The sequence below is a fragment of the Hylobates moloch genome, unplaced genomic scaffold, assembly GCF_009828535.3.
Source record: "Hylobates moloch isolate HMO894 unplaced genomic scaffold, HMol_V3 SCAFFOLD_14, whole genome shotgun sequence".
NCBI lineage: Eukaryota > Metazoa > Chordata > Mammalia > Primates > Hylobatidae > Hylobates > Hylobates moloch.
Genome location: NW_026652289.1, coordinates 96,932,878 through 96,950,027, shown reverse-complemented (window position 1 = coordinate 96,950,027; position 17,150 = coordinate 96,932,878). Strand labels below are relative to the sequence as shown.

General features: G+C 44.4%; 1 protein-coding gene across 1 annotated transcript in view; it reads left to right on the top strand.

The window, feature by feature from the left end:
* ONECUT1 (one cut homeobox 1) overlaps nucleotides 1–16,836 on the top strand; it is a 33,342-nt gene extending 16,506 nt beyond the window's left edge. The window contains exon 2 of the mRNA XM_032175294.2: nucleotides 16,520–16,836. Coding sequence (XP_032031185.1) covers nucleotides 16,520–16,812 — 293 coding nt within the window. The 3' untranslated portion in view covers nucleotides 16,813–16,836. The remainder of the gene's footprint in view (nucleotides 1–16,519) is intronic.
* Nucleotides 16,837–17,150: the final 314 nt, after the last annotated feature.

Sequence of the window (17,150 nt, the reverse complement as noted above, 5' to 3'; positions counted from 1 at the left end):
GTCCAAGACGGCCTAGGCACTAAGTGTGCTCATGGCTTTAGGGTGACTTTGGTTTTCTACCCTCTCAGACAAAGCCAGGAATCAGATACATATACATTTATTTACACACACACACAAATATGCATATACACATCATAAGTACATAATATCCATGTACGCATAAACATGCTTATATACGTGCTCATGTATGTATTTCTAAAATCAATAGTTCATACCAGTACCTCCACCTCCAATTGCAATATATCCTCAGAGGATTTTTCCCTGCCTTCCCCCATTCCCTATTTATATGTCTTTTCCTGCACGGTGAGAACTCTGGTACCCAGTAACCTCTCTCTCTCTCTCTCTCTCTCTCTCTCTGTCTCTCTCCCACACACATTTACTCATTTGCTCAATCCTGTAATACATCTAAAATCATTTCAAAATTGCTTTGCCCATACCCATAAAATAAACAAACCTGCTTAAAAATGTTTTAGTTAAGATTCATTTGCAGTTCTCTCTCCCCACCCCACCTGCCATATCCACGCCCCAGCATCACTTGGGAGCTTGTTAGAAATCCTATGGAATCAGAAACTCTGGCTAGAAACTCTGGCTTGTTAACGTTTTAACAAGCCCTGGAAGTGATTCTAATGCATGTTACAGCTTGATAAGCATACCCCAAAATATGCAGCTTGGGTTTGTTATATGTGATGTGCGTGTGCACTCATGCCACGTGTTATTATGCAAAATAACACTTTAAACATCCGCTAAATGTAACAACCCTAAAACAAGCCCAGTACAAACTAATAGGGGTCCTGTCACAGCATGGGTGTGGAGCTGCAGAAATTAAAACAAAAACAACAAAAACCCTCCAGTTCTTTAGTTCATCTCTTGGAGCCAGCCCAGTGGATAATAAGGGGTGGCACAGAAACCTTGTTCTTCCTCTTTCTGGGCATGAGATACCCTTACTTGCCCACAGGGTTGCCCTTCAGTCCCACAGCTCCCTCCCTTCCATGTTAGGCACTTGGCAGTAAATTCGGACAAGTCAAGATGAAGGAGGCCCTGTCAATTAGTGCTAAAAAGCTCACAGCCATTACTCTGATCTTTTCCTCCATTCTCAGCCAACTTCCTCTTTCATCATAATCACAGAACAAAACCCTCTGCCTCCAGCAATGAACTCTGTGGACACTTCACACACATCTCGCTTTTTTTTTTTTTTTTTAAGATGGAGTCTCGGCCGGGCACGGTGGCTCAAGCCTGTAATCCCAGCGCTTTGGGAGGCCGAGGCGGGCGGATCACGAGGTCAGGAGATCGAGACCATCCTGGCTAACACGGTGAAACCCCGTCTCTACCAAAAATACAAAAAAATTAGCCGGGCGTGTTGGCGGGCGCCTGTAGTCCCAGCTACTCGGAGAGTAACCCGAGGCGACTGGTACTGACCGGTCGGCCCTGCACCGGCCTGGGGACAGATTCCCTCAAAAAAAAAAAAAATGAGTCTCGTCTGTTCCCAGGGGAGGGGCCGAATTTGGTCACCGCAACTATCTCCGGTTCCAGCTGGGACTACAGCTGTGTGCCACCATGCCGGCTAATTTTTTGTATTTTTAGTAGAGACGGGGTTTCACTGTGTTAGCCAGGATGGTCTCGATCTCCTGACCTCATGATCTGCCCGTCTCGGCCTCCCAAAGTGCTGGGATTACAGGCGTGAGCCACTGCACCCGGCCACATCTCACTTTTTTTTTCCTCTGCCAGGCTGTCTATGACAATCAATGCAGCTGGGTTTTACAAGTACAGTTTCACTGTGGGGAGAGAGGAGGGTTACCTGGGCCCAGTCCCACAGAAAGATCCCACAAACCAGGCTTTTCTGGACCTGAAATCACAGGAATTACCTGGTATTCTTCTCAAAGCACAGATTCCCAGGCCACTCCTAAAATTCCGATGTAGTCAGCCTGTGTTTTTGCCAAAGTATGGAGTAATTATCTTGAGCTTGGAAAGATCTAAAATACTGTCCTAGGAGCAAGTGGCTCTCCAATTTATTGGGCATCCAAATTACTGGGAAGCTTGTTTAAAATATCTGCTTGTGATGGGTGCACCAAAATCTCACAAATCACCACTAAAGAACTTACTCATGTAACCAAACACCACCTGTACCTCAATAACCTATGGAACAAAAATGAAAAAAAAATTTAGTGATTATCAAAATTACATCTGTTAATACATGCTCATTGTAAAAAAAAAAAAAAAACAGACATTACTTAAAGGCATAAATAAGAATCCAAACAACATCTATAATCTCACCATTTAGGAAGAACCACAATTTATATTTTGGTATACATTCTTCTAAACTTTTTTCCATAGCTATACACACACACACTTGCTTTTTATGCAAAAATGAGATGATTCTATCTGTGTAGTTTTGTCATCTGCTTGTCCTTTTTGTAAGATCGGATGAATAGTTTTCCACTGCAGTAAATACACATCTACATCATCATTCTTAATGGCTATAGAATTTTCTACTACATTTATTTGTTCATTTATTAAATAAATGTTCATATATAAACCAAGCACCGAGCCAGATTCTGGGGATATAGTCATAGGTAAGCAAGTCTTCGCAAACACAAATTTACCATAATTCATCGATTAACTCCCTATAGTTTTCACTACTATAAAAGGATCTATGATAAATATGTGTACTTATATTTTTGAGCACTTGCCTGAATATAGCCTTAGAATAAATTCCTAGAAGGGTTAATTACTTGATCAAAGTAAATATATTTTAATATTGATATAAATGCAGACCGTCTTTCAGAACAGTTGTTCCAATTGATGTGCCCATCAAAAGTGCCTATTGCTCCTTATTTTTGTCAACATTGAGGATTAGTAAGGTTTTAAATCTTTGCCAATCTCATAGACAAAAAATTAAAATAAATGTTCTCTCTCTCTCTCTCATAAACTGACAGAGACTTTATATCCTTTGCCCTGGATGTTCTTTTATTTCTGAGTGATTTGTATAAAGAAATTATTGTGTATTTTACAACTGCTTCTCAATTTTTGTCTTTGGATTTGATTTGTGGTATTTTTAAGCCATATTAAAGTTCATTTTTTTCCACGTTAAAAAATTAATTAAAAAACAAAATATCTGCTTGTGAATCTCACTCTCAGAGACAGTAGGTATAGGATGAGGTTCCAAAATGTGCATTGTGAACAAGCCGCCCCTTTGTGCTCCCGGGCGATGTTGATGTATTTGGGCCACACCTTTATTGGAGTTCACGCTCAGGACTCTCAGCCCTTGTTACTCAGAGTTCAGTCCCAGACCAGCAGCTAGACATCACCTGGGAGCTTGTTAGATGGTCAGAATCTCAGAGTCTACCCTGGCCTGCCAAATCAGAATCTTCGTCTTAACAAGATGTCCAGGTGATTTAAGTTTGAGAAGACTGATTTAGAGGAGTGGTTCTTAGCCTTGACTAAGTATTAGAATCACCTAGGGAGCTTTCAAAAATCCCAGGCTTAGGCCTCTGCGAGACTGAATAAATCAGTATCTCTGGAGATGGATCCCAGGCACGAGTGCTTTTAAAGTTTCTCAGTGGTTCCCATTTAGAGAAGACTAAGAACTTCTGAGGGTCCTTCCAGTCTCTCCCGTTGCAGAATACAGGCCAGCCCTGAAGCCCAGGAGAAAGAAATGATACCCTAACCCATGGATCCAGGGCTCTATAATAGCCAGAGGTCCTACTCAAAAAGCCCAATGGCTTGGCAGTTGCCAGAAGAAAAAGAAACAAAATGGGATATCATTTCACCTTATTTGTAAAGCATTCTTTGAGTCTTTCATCCCTTGAATTTTAATTTCTTCAAGACTTTTCTGCTGGGGTCATCTCTTTAGTTTATTGTTAAGATTTCTACCACACAGACTCTCTGGATATTTGCTGACATTATCCATAAATCTGATCCTTATCTCCTCTCTATTTAACACAGATATGGACCAGTCACCACCCAGACGTAGCAAGGACAGACGCTGACAGTACACCTCTGCCCTCTGGTACTCAGTGGCCCCACCTGTGCACCTAACCTTGGGAAAGGGGGCTGATTACCTGCTCCCAACTAATTTCAATGTCCCACCCCAAATTAATTTCCTCTGTGCCTTCTGCTCCTCCAGCTCTGTTGTTCCAGCCCGCTCCTTACCTGTCCCTGAGCTCACTTCAGACCCAGTCATAGGAGTGGTGGCAATACCAAGGACTCAGCCAACCTTCACTGACTTCCCAGTCAGTGACATTTCAGATATATCCCCATATATTCCCCATATATGTCCCCATATATTTCTGATATAACATTTCAGAAATCTCCCCATGGTGCCATTAAACTACTGCAAAAATCACTATCCAGTAAAGGGATTAAGGCTATCTCATGGAACTTCATTCTATGTACACATTTTCAAAACTTAAAAGACTTGCGTCTTTTGCATCTCTATTTTCTATGGAGCCACATCCAACTTGCTTTTCCAACAAGGGTGCTGAGTATGCCAAGGAAATAATCCATGGTCTAGTATTACGGACTGTGTGAGAGAGATGAGTAGGTAACTAACTAATTATATTGTGGAGAAGGTGCTCTGTGGACACAAAAGGCAACAACTCTCCCTGGATGGGAGAGGGGATGGAGAAGGCTTAGCAGAAAAGAAGATGCTTGAGGTTGGCCTTCATTGCATAGGGAGATTTTTGTATGGAAAAGAGAGAAGGAAGGACATTCTGAATGTAGGAAACATCTTGGGCAAAGTAGTGGGGATGTGGAGGTTCATATCTAGGAATGACTTCTGAGCAGTGTGGCAGGAATGATTGGTATTGAGTGGGCAGTAGTAGAAGGTGACATGGGAAACATGGTTGAGGTCAGGGTGTCAAGATCCTTGAATATCATGGTAGAGCAGCCGCCAAGGGCTTTCATCTTGGGCTTTTGGGAGACCCTTGTGAAACTAATTGTATAATGCATGTCATTGGAAGAATAGCATTTGCAGTTTGATTCTACAGACAACTTTCCAAAAAAGCAAACGAGGAAAACTTCACTAATTTGAAATTAATTAGAGAAAATGTCTGATGACTTAGTGAAAACTCAAGATTGTAGGCTTTTTAAAGAAATTCTTTTTTTTTTTTTGAGACAGAGTCTCGCTGTTGCCCAGGCTGAAGTGCAGTGGCGCGATCTCGGCTCACTGCAGGCTCCGACCCCCGGGGTTCACGCCATTCTCCTGCCTCAGCCTCCCGAGTAGCTGGGACTACAGGCGCCTGCCACCTCGCCCGGCTAATTTTTTGTATTTTTAGTAGAGACGGGGTTTCACTGTGTTAGCCAGGATGGTCTCGATCTCCTGACCTCGTGATCCACCCGCCTCGGCTTCTCAAAGTGCTGGGATTACAGGCGTGAGCCACCGCGCCCGGCAGAAGAAATTCTTTTTTATAACTCTCAATTACTGTAAATCCTATAAAGTAACATATACATATATTAATTAGAAAAATGAGGTCGATAAGCTAAGACTTACAATTCACAATAGGCATATATTAGGTAAAAATAAGCATGTAATTCATCAGATGTGCTTTTTGTTTTGACTATTTTGTGGAATCATCATTATAACTAGAGCATCTGTATCACAGATTTCCAATTATTGGAGGCAAACTATTGTGAGTCTTTTTTAAGTGAGGGATACTGATGTAATAAAACTCCAACTGATCAGCCATTAACAGAAGTTTAGGAATTTAGAATTCTAAAAGAATTTAGAAAAATCCTTTTTAAGTTTTAATGTTTAATTATGGATACATAATAGTTGTATATATTTGTGGGGTACATGTGATATTTCGATACAAGCATACAATGTGTAATGATAAAATCAGGGTAACTAGGGTATCCATCACTTCAAGCATTTATCATTTCTTCCTGTTAGGAACATCCCAATTCTACTCTTTTAGCGATTTTGAAATATACGATAAATTATAATTAACTGTAATTGCCCTATAGTGCCCCCTAACACCCGATCTTATGCATTCTATCTAACTGTATTTTTGTATCCATTAAGCATCCCTTCTTTATCCCCCACTCCCCACTACCCTTCCCAGCCTCTGGTAACCATCATTCTACTCTCCATCTCCATGAGTTCAATTTTTTTTAGCTCCTACATGTGAGTGAGAACATGCAATATTTACCTTTCTGTGCCTGGCTTATTTCACTGAACGTAATACCCTCCAGTTCCAGCCGTGTTGCTGCAAATGACAAGATTTCATTCTTTTTATGGCTGAATAATATGTATATATGTATGTACCACATTTTCTTTATCCATTCACCTGTTGATGGACACTTAGATTGATGCCATATCTCGCCTATTGTGAATACTGCTGCAATGAACATGGCAGTGCAGATATCCCTTCAATATACTGATAGAAATCAAAATTCTTGAGCCAAACTTCCAGAAAAGAGCCCTATTGCCCTTTGCTCCTGACCAAACTAGCAGGTGCAAGGCCGCAGCTTCCTTCTTCCCACCAGTTCCTTCGAAGCTGCAGTACAGGGGGAGAGCTTCATGCAGGGAAGGGTCAGGTTGATGGGTGTCTCTTCCTGTGAGTATAAACACTGATGAGGCTGTGCTCAGGAAAGTGTGTGCACATGAGCGTGAATGGCCAGCGAGAGGACGATGCCAGTATCATTGGGTACGAAATGCATTCTTTCAATGAGAATTCTCAGCTACTATTCTAGTTCAGGTTTAGCCTCTATCACAGGAAAAACAGAACAAGGGAGGGAAAACAAAGCTTGTGGTGAGAAGAACTGAGATAGTCTAGAATCACACCAAAATAGCTCTTTGTGGGGTCAAAGAAAGCAAAAGCTGGTATGGTTCTCTGTTTCCCCGTAGTCTGTGCCTGCAGAGGAGTGGGGGGCGCACCTCCCGATGTCCTCCAGTGCTGTCATGGGGCCCTGTGCTGGCTCAAATCCCAGCTGTACCATTTTGCTGTTGGGGTGACTTGGGCCAGTCCCTTAACCTCGCCGAGCTTCAGGCTGCTCATTCGTCGACTATAGAGAAAAACAGTATCTCCCTCACACCCTTATTGTGAGGCCTGGTAAGGTGACTCAGGAATGGGGCTTAGCTCAGGCGATCCACCCGTCCCAGGCCCAGGCAACCTTGTCCAGGGTTCCCATCTCTCCTGGGATGCAGCTGTGGAGCTTCACCTGGAGAAGACAGATCTGTCACCATGTTTTATTCACTGACTCAGGAAGGACTCCAGGCAGCAGACTATGGGATGGCAGGATTCTGTCCTGGACAGCTCTGCGAGAGAAGCAGACCAGGGGCGGGGAGAGGCTCCAGTGACTTTCCTGACCTGGCTTTGCCAAGGCCCTCTGCTCCCGCTCTTTCCTTTTCCACTGGGTGAGCTGCTTCCTTCAGCTTCTTCTCAAAGCTGATACACACAAGGAGGCAGCTGTCCCATGCTCCCCTGCATCCTTCCTGACATGGGACTATTCCAGTCCCTCTACCAGGCCAGCATAGGTGTGCTGTCTGCTATGCTGCCAGAACTCCTTTGTCTCAACTTCCCTCCAGCCCACTTTCCTGGAAGGCCAAACTGCAGTCCTTTCAGCCACATGAAGACAGGTCTGGCTGACACCCGTCCTGCTGCTTGGCTGACCAACTGCTGCTGTTCTGTTCACCTTGGGTGCAAGTTCTCTGAGCTCCACTTCACACGCTGCTTCAGCTCTTGCCCCCATTTCACCATCCTGGGGAAAGTTTCCATGATGTGTTCACTGGTGCTGCCCTCTGCTTCCAGGGTCCAGTGAAGCTGGAGGCCCAAGTCCCCTACTAACCAGCCCACAGGCAAGCTGCCTAACCTCTCTGACAGGGTTTCACCTACAAAAAAAAAAAAAAGAAGAATACCCATTTCTACCTCACCTGAGTTTTGTGGGGATCACATAGTAAGGTTTTATGGAGGTGTTTTAAGCACTGTAAAGCAAGACACAAGGGTGAGTTATGGTGATTGTTCCCCACTGGGAATGTCTGCTTTTTGCATGTTCTTATTAGGCTTTCCATGTGTGCGACCAAAAGAGTTTCCATAGTTGCTCTGGCTACTAACAGAGACACAGCAAACACAGCTCGTGTCCAGTAGGTTGTTTGGGCTCCACCTCCCTCCGCTGGCCATCAGTTTCCAGACAATCTGTGCAGGACTTTGCTTCCCATGGAAAGGCTGTCCTTGGCCGTATCAGTTAGAGCTCACTGGTGTTGCTTTTCAAATGGCACACTGGGCTGTGCCCTCTGAATTTGCCACTTAAGAGCTCCTTTGTCACCCAAACAACTGGGGACACAGCTTATAAAAATATACACCGCACAGTAAGATCACTCAAGGAAAGGCAGATAACATTCTGACCTAGGACTCCTGGAATCTGAGCTCTAATCCTGACGGTCTCGGTCAATCCAATGGCTCTTTAATGTGCACAGTGTAGGTACTGGCCTGGAATACAGGCTCAGGAACAGTCCTGCCACGTTTACTTGCATAGTTTCCCCTTCATGTGTCTCTCCCAACCCCCACTGCATTTTACTGAAACCTGTTTATTTGTGTGCTCGCTCGTCCACATATATTGTCTCTAAGAGTTTACTTTGAAAAACAGCTTCAGCTGACAAGAGAGGGTCTTCGGGGCTCAATGCACATGAACAGCCGACTACCTCTTGTCCTTTGCCACAGCCCAGAAAAGGGTCTCTCTCACTGGCAGGTAGGGGTGAGAGCAGAGGGCTCACCCTGTGTGCATGGCTGGCTGCCGCTGCTCTTACAGCTTGATAGAGATGTAATTCACATACCATAGAATTCACCCATTTAAAATCATCCAGTTAGTCACAGAGTTTTGCAACCACAGTCAATTTTAGAACATTTTCATCACCTCCCCAAAAAAGAAGAACCATACCTATTAGTCACTCCCATTTCCCACCACCACCCGTTCAGCCATAAGTAACCACCAGCCTGCTTTCTATCCCTGTGGATTTTCATATTCTGGCCCACATGCTTTTTGATATTTTTGTTCCCTACCCCTGAAGCCCCAAGTTGTCCTGAGCAGGGTTTGCAGGGATGCCATGACCAAGCCCATCAGGAATCTGGGTAGCAGCCCTGGGCTGGCTCTTGAGAACTTCAGGATGTGTCTTGCCTTACCGGTGCACCCCCATCTGACCCAGAGGCATTGGAGCAGCAAACGGGCTGAGGGCTGCCTGGACATTTCTCTTCTAAATCCAAGCCAGAACCTCCTTGCATGACTTGGATATCACAGACTTACCTGTGTGCGAACAGCTGGCCCTGCAGGCTGCTGAGGGGTTGCAGTTTTCAGCATCTACATCAGCCTTTAGGGTGAAGATGCTGCATCTCCAGCAGGCCCTTATGAAAATGCCAAGCTGTCTTTAGATGTCAAGGCAGTTCCATGGCGTCCTGGACATCTCAGCCTTTCCCCTTTACTGCTCTCTAGCCCACTTTCTCTGCAATGATGTTAGGACAACACACTGTAGGGCAGCTATTTCGAGGGAGAAAATACTTGGCTGGAGTCTAAGGACTCACAGAGAGCAAGCCACATATGAGTGGATAAGCTGCCAGCACACAGCTCAAGCCCAGCTCTGTGGCCACTGATAGATGTGTGATCTTGACCAAGTCCTTTACCTTTTTTGAGCTTAGTGTCCCCAGCTGCAAAATGGAATATGATGGCTTCTCTCACCTCACAAAATGGTACTAAGAATTAGTAAGATAATATATTTGCTATGGTTTGAATGTGTCCCCCAAATGTCCTGTGTTGGAAACATAATCCCCGAATTCATAATGTCGATGGTATTTGCAGGGGTATATCCACGGAGCTGGGCCAGAGCTTGTGTCTTCTGAGTCCAGGCTCATTTAAGAAGTTGTATCATAAGTTCATCTGGCTTTATTAATGCCTCCCAGGCCAATATATGTGTGCCCACATATTCCCAGACAAATTCTTGGCAGACTTTTGCATAATTCAATCAGCACTTTATACGTTCTAAAGTCCTTTGTATCGTTAAGTCAGGAAAATGGATATAAGTTGGTATACAAATGCTTGAGTGACAACTGATCCTAAGATGTTACTATATACTGTGTTTTAGAAAGTGTGTTCTAAGGCAGGGCTTCTTAAACTCTGGGTAGTGAAGGACGAGTTTGTTGGTTTGTTTCTAACTTCCATCTGTCCTGAATGAATACTTTTGATAATACAATAAAAATATATTACTAGAAAAATAATCACACATTTGAATGTTGCAGCAATGTCAAACTGCCATAAACATTTCTAATTGCTTCTTCTCATTTTTTTGTGCTGATCTTTTTGCAGGTCAGTAATGGTTCACAGACCAGCACAGGTCTGCCAACCACACTCTGAGAAACTGTTCTAAGGAACACCATTCCTAAGAGAAATTCCCTGAATAAAGAATTCTTTCATCAAATAAGTTTGGGAAAGCCTATAAGCTAGAAAGTGTTGATGCTCAGTAACATATTAAAGCTCTGAAAAGTCCTGCATTAAAGAAGTTTGGTTAATCATTAATTAATTCAGCATTTCCCAAACCAACTTGACCTCACAACTCATTGTTCACAAAATACCTTTCAACCTCCTGCAAAGTTACATTTCTTGAAACCCACTTGGCTCTGTCTTGCCTACTATAGGCAAAGCAGTCCCCAGGCATGCCTGAACTAGAAGCTTCTGTCCTTTGCCCACACCCTCATGCTCTGTTTTTTTTTTCTTTATAATCTTCTATTCCCTTGGCTCACAAAGTTATGCTCTGACTTTTACCATCTTTCATGCCTATTTCTACCTCCTCCATAGTACTCACTTTGGGTGACCTCACCCATAAACATCAAAGTCACTTGTCTGATATACTTTGCCAGTGCATCCTATAGATCTGTCTGCTTGCCCACCCTCGTGGAGGTGACTCATAAAAGATCTTCATCATTGGTACTACCTTTCACCAACAATGGCCATCTCCTTCCATTTAATCCAGTTAACTGACAAGTATTTCTCTATTTTTAATGGAAACTGTACCCCTACATAAAAATATTACATTCACATAAAACATGTGTGTTGCTGTTCCCTAAGTAGCACTACTTCTTGTCATACTCCTTTTTCATTATCTCTCTCTGTCTATCCATCTTGCACACTCATGTGGACTCTCATAACCTCCAACTGGGGGTTTCCTACCTTACAATGGGTAATCTCTACTCTGAAATCAACTCTGTGGAAATTTCAGCTCTCACAGCTATGGTCTGGTGAAAGCTTCTAGAAGTATGACTTGTTTCTGTGGGTTGCTCCACTTAGCCTCCTCTGGTCATCAGTGACTCTCAATAAGCTCTAGTCTACTCTCCATTTTACTGATATCTCTGCTTTCTTTTTCAGCACCTCCAACTTTGGCAGCATTTACTCCAGATCTAATCACATCTACTTATTCGCAGACATACCCCTGCCTCATATCCACAAGGATACTGGTCTGCCCTTACAACCAGCCACTAGGCCAGGGTGTCCTGGAGATATAGAGCAAGTCAGCCAGGGTCCCTGCTCCAAGAGAATCTCACTTCCCAGGTTCTGGTATTGTAACGTCTGCAGTGCTTGAGGTCCCAGGGCAGGAACTTCCAAACTGCATTTCTCCAACGTTAATATTGTATAAGATATTAATGGACAGTCTCCACCAAAAAGTGTTCTGGGGTCAAACAAATTTGAGAAACAGAATTAGCTGTGCTTACATATGTTATGAATCTTGAGGAAGAGGCAATATATGATGGATTTTTTTAAATATCCTTGATCTGCAAACCATCTTTTCAAGGAACCCCTGTTTGAGAGAGTATCATTCTTCTGATGCCATTTGGGAAATGCTGGCTCAGGGGTAGCTTCAGCAGACAGTCCTGCCAAATGCCAAGGACCAGACTGAAGTCATTCAAACATACAATCTGGCTAGATGGAAGATGAATATCTCTTTCTGATTTCCCTTAGCTCTGCCTTTTGAATGATAAATAAGTCAAGTCTGTACCCAATGCTCAGTTATTTACTTTCCCATGGGTGAGTGTTCTGTGTAATTTACCATCTAGAGACCTATATTTCTAGCCCAGATCTCTCCCCTGAACTCCAGTTCCCATACATCCTGCTGTCTGCTGGACAACCACCTATTGGAGATCTTTAACAGAATGTCCAGCAAACACATCCAAGGCAATTTGTTCCATATAGAAGTGGTTACTATCCTCACAAAACTCATTTCTTCATCTGCATTTCCTAATGGCCCTATTACTATCATCCAACCAGAAACCTGGCAGATGTTCCAGACTACAAATTCTTAGCCAAGTAGTCAATAAGTCTTTTGATTTGACCTCCCAAGAAGTTCTTCTCCATTGTCAACCGCCATTGTCTAATTTTGGATCCTCGTTACAGTGGTTTTCTTTCCTTTTTCTGAGTTGGAGTCTCGCTTTATCACCCAGGCTGGGGTGTAGTGGTGTGATATCAGCTGACTACAACCTCCGCCTCCCAGGTTCAAGCAATTCTCCTACCTCAGCCGCCCGAGTAGCTGGGATTACAGGCACCTGCCACCACGCCCTGCTAAATTTTGTATTTTTAGTAGAGACAGGGTTTCACCACGTTGGCCAGGTTGGTCTCGAACTCCTGACCTCAAGTAATCTGCCTGCTTCGACCTCCCAAACTGCTGGGATTACAGGCATGAGCAACTGTGCCTGGCCCAACAGTGGTTTTCTGACTTGTATTTTAGATCCGGTTCTCTGCAAAACAGACTCTGAGTTTCTGAGATGTGCATTCAGAAAGGTTTTAGGAGCATGTTATGGAGAATAACCCCCCTGGGGGTGGTGAAGGAAGTAAGATTGGGCGGAAGGAGGAGCTGAACAACAACGAGGCAAAAATAGCCTCAACCAATTATATGGAATGTTCTTGAACCGGGTGACTCTTTAGTTGTCTCACTTGATGCAAGGGGTTGGGGTGAGGGTCCTTAAACCAACACAGTTCCACTCTCCTAGACCACCACCTTCCATACCCCCATCTCCTACAGCCTCCCACCCACCCCCACTAGATGTGGGCAAACCCCCACCCCACCCCAGGGTGGCATAACCTTTGACCAAGGGCAATTCCAAGAATAGACCTCACCTGAGAGCCACCTGTCACCAACCCTTCCAGCAGCTGGAGGAACAAGTGCCTCAGTCCTGAAGGGGGATCTGAGTAGTAGACCACAGCACCCACTGGAGCATTCTTGTCCCTAATCTTGCTGCTTTCCAGTTCTCCCTCTACAACTCCACCAGAGGGGTTTTTCTAAGCCCAAATGTAATCACACTACACCCTTACTCATGCCTCTCCCTACCTCCTCCTTACCTATGAGACGATTCATATCTGAACTCTGTCTACGCACGAAGCCATCTCCCACAGCCTTTCCTTCTTGTATGCCCTCTTGCCTCACAAATACCAATCTACTAATACTTATCAATCCTTCACAATGCTGCTCCCTCTGCAGGGAATGAGCTTTCCCACTCCTCTCACTAGCAAGCCTCCATTTATCCTTTAGGGCCCATCTGAAGTGCCTTCTCTATAATTCCTTCCTGAATATCTTCAAGCAGTAGACTCTGTACACTCTTTTTATACTCTTGTAGTTAATTGCTTATGTGCAGTTATTTGCTTAAATCTGGCATCCTTAAGAGCAAAACCTGTGTCGTATTCATTTTTAAGTCAATGAATCAGCCATCTGCATCAGTATTATATGAGGCTGTGTCTACATGGGCTGACTCAAACTAACTGGAGTTGACTTTAGTCATTTTTTTCTGGGACTTAATGTAGGTGCCCAGTGAGGGCTGTAGGCCCCTGGGAGGAGGAACTCTATTTGGAGACTCTCACCTGGCTCAAGATGTCTATAACTAGAGGCTCTGAGGGAGTTGGGCATTTAATACTACTGCCCGTTAGGTTGATGCCGCCCCTCATGGTGGGCAAGAGGCATAGCAAGTGACCTACAGGACATGTTACAAAAGGCCATAAGGCCTGCCTTGCCTACAAATCTCTTTCATGACTGAGCCCTCCCTTCATGTCCATTCTGAAATTCTCACTCTTCTATTTACTAACGGTTGGACCAGTGGCCCTGTAAGTAGGGTGAATACACTCCAGACCCTGGGCAAGCAGATGCGTCTCTAGAAGAGAATCCCATGTCTATTTATTTTGATTTTATCCCTTTAAAACTTTTAGTATTGTGGGCTGGGGGCAGTGGCTCACACCTCTAATGGGAGGCCAAGGTGGGCAGACTGCTTGAGCCCAGGAGCTCAAGACCAGCCTAGGCAACATGGTGAAACCCCATTTCTATAAAAAAAAAAAAATACAAAAAAATTAGCCGGGTTGTGGCAGCACGCACATGTAGTGCCAGCTGCTCCAGAGGCTGAGGTGAGAGGATCGCTTGAGCCCAGGGAGGCAGAGGTTGCAGTGAGCCAAGATTGCACCTGCATCCAGCCTGGGCAACAGGGTGAGATCCTGTCTCAAAGAAAATGTGTTTGTATTGTGTATGTTTCATAATGTGCACAATATAGTAGTATACTAACACAGGTAGATGACTTATAAATAAATAAGAGAAGATACACCTAGAACTTTTTTTACTCAGTAGCACATTGTTTTAAAAAATTGGAGCCCTCTGGATTGGACTCTAAAGCCTTGAGGCCTCTCCAGCTTTCATCCTATGAGCTCTGCAGCTGATCTCTTGCTGAGCTAACTTGTACCAATGGCACCTAAAGTTTTACAGGAACTCTGAAGTCCAGGATTTACCTAGCTGGGAATGAAAGGGAGGGGCAGGCTGAGGAGGGCACAGAGGCTGAATCTAGCCAGAGCTGGTGAACCATCAGTTAAGGAATTGAGAACCTGGAATACACAGAGGCATGCAGTGAAGCAGAAGGCAGCAACAGGTAGGACAGCAATGGGAGGGATGCGATGTGGAAGAGTGGCAAAATCCCTCCCTCCACCACAAAGCATGCCCTGTCCATCTTCCATTATGGTTGGGATGAGAGGTACAGCCAGCCAGGTATAAAGGTGGCAGTGGCTGCTCTAGAACACCTACATAGGGGGCTAAGAGGCGGCAATCTGATTGCAGTGAGGGCATAGGAGCCTTTTCTTAAGGCTGCATTCGCATATCAGAGCACTATTTTTACTTGTGTTGTATGGTTATTTGTGGATGGTTGTGAGGATTGATTGATGGTGGAGACTGGGTGGAGGGGCGGTGTGCATTGTTACCAATGCAGCCTTGAGAGTCCTTTAGCAGGTGGAGACTAGTGAGCTGCATTAGGGTGGAAAGAGAATTATGGCATCTAAAATCAGAAGAGACCCTGATCTGGCGCCAAACCCTGGGGCCTGAGGGCTGCATTGGGATGATATGTTAGAGTAACTCCAGCAGCCAAAAAGCAGCTTCATAATACAGGACCAGACATGCATGGGCAGGGAATGGGCCCCTCAGTGGGAGACCAGGTAAGGGATGAGGGGGAATCCAAGAGCATGGCTTGCAAAAAGGAGGCACAGAGAGACCCCGGAGATGAACACGGCTAACTTGGCAGGTTTAGTCTCAATGTCAAGGAAGGGTGGTTCACACCTCCACAGTTCCCGGTTCCACTAGAAAATCAGTAGAAGACTGTTTGATGGCCATGATAAAAAACTATATACTGAACTTTCTTATATACAGATTTTCCTGGAAAATAAAAAAAATCAGAAGGGAAACAAATGCAATTCCTTTCTGCTATGGTTTTTTTTTTTTTTTTTGAGGCGGAGTCTCGCTCTGCCGCCCAGGCTGGAGTGCAGTGGCGCGATCTCGGCTCACTGAAAGCTCCGCCTCCCGGGTTCACGCCATTCTCCTGCCTCAGCCTCTCCGAGTAGCTGGGACTACAGGCGCCCGCCACCACGCCCGGCTGATTTTTTTATATTTTTAGTAGAGACAGGGTTTCACCGTGGTCTCGATCTCCTGACCTCGTGATCCGCCCGCCTCGGCCTCCCAAAGTGCTGGAATTACAAGCGTGAGCCACCGCGCCCGGCCTCTACTATGTTTTTAGACTCTGAGTAGGCTCTTAGTGTTCTACTGGCAGCAGACTATAAACCCTTTGAGGGCTACAACCACTTCTTGCTGACAAGGCGTTGCATTTGTAAAGTTAGCATAAACTTTTACATACCCTATTTCATACCACAACACAGCAAGGTAGGTATTCTTATATGCATTTTGCAGATGAAGAAATAAAAGTTCAAAGTGATAAGTTCATTTAGCCAGAAACTTACATTCTACGGGTGAGGAATCTGAGGACCAAATGGAGTTAACTGACTTACCCAGGACAAAGAGCAAATACTCATCAAAGCCACAACCCACGCCCAGGCCTCGCAGAACTTCACCTGTATCCCAATTCTCCATTCTTTTATTACACTTTCCTCCCAGCCCCCAATGGTACTTAAAGCAGAGGTCAGCAAATAGAAAGCAGGCCATGAGGAATGGCTAACAAATTTTATGAGCTCTGTCTTTCTGCTCTTGCTTCTCCCCTAGACCATTTGTTCTAACATCTTCTGTGTTTCTTCACAGCATGCAAAAGGAAAGAACAAGAACATGGGAAAGACAGAGGCAACACACCCAAAAAGCCCAGGTTGGTCTTCACAGATGTCCAGCGTCGAACTCTACATGCAATATTCAAGGAAAATAAGCGTCCATCCAAAGAATTGCAAATCACCATTTCCCAGCAGCTGGGGTTGGAGCTGAGCACTGTCAGCAACTTCTTCATGAACGCAAGAAGGAGGAGTCTGGACAAGTGGCAGGATGAGGGCAGCTCCAATTCAGGCAACTCATCTTCTTCATCAAGCACTTGTACCAAAGCATGAAGGAAAAACCACAAACTAAAACCTCGGTGGAAAAGCTTTAAATTAAAGAAAATTTTTAAAAGACCAGGACCTCAAGATAGCAGGTTTATACTTAGAAATATTTGAAGAAAAAAAAAGTGTTATTTATAGTCCAAAGAAACCAAAGACTCAGCTCTGTTGCATTCTGACTTTGTTTGGAGACACACAGTTCAGCAGGGCAGCGACTTGGCAAGACGAGTGATGAGCAGGAAAACACCACTGAATCTCACACCTCCAATCCATGACCATCCTCGCTGTGCTTGGCTGTTTAGTGGTTTGCAGCATAGCGATTTTGAGCCATTGAGCGGACATCTCTTAAG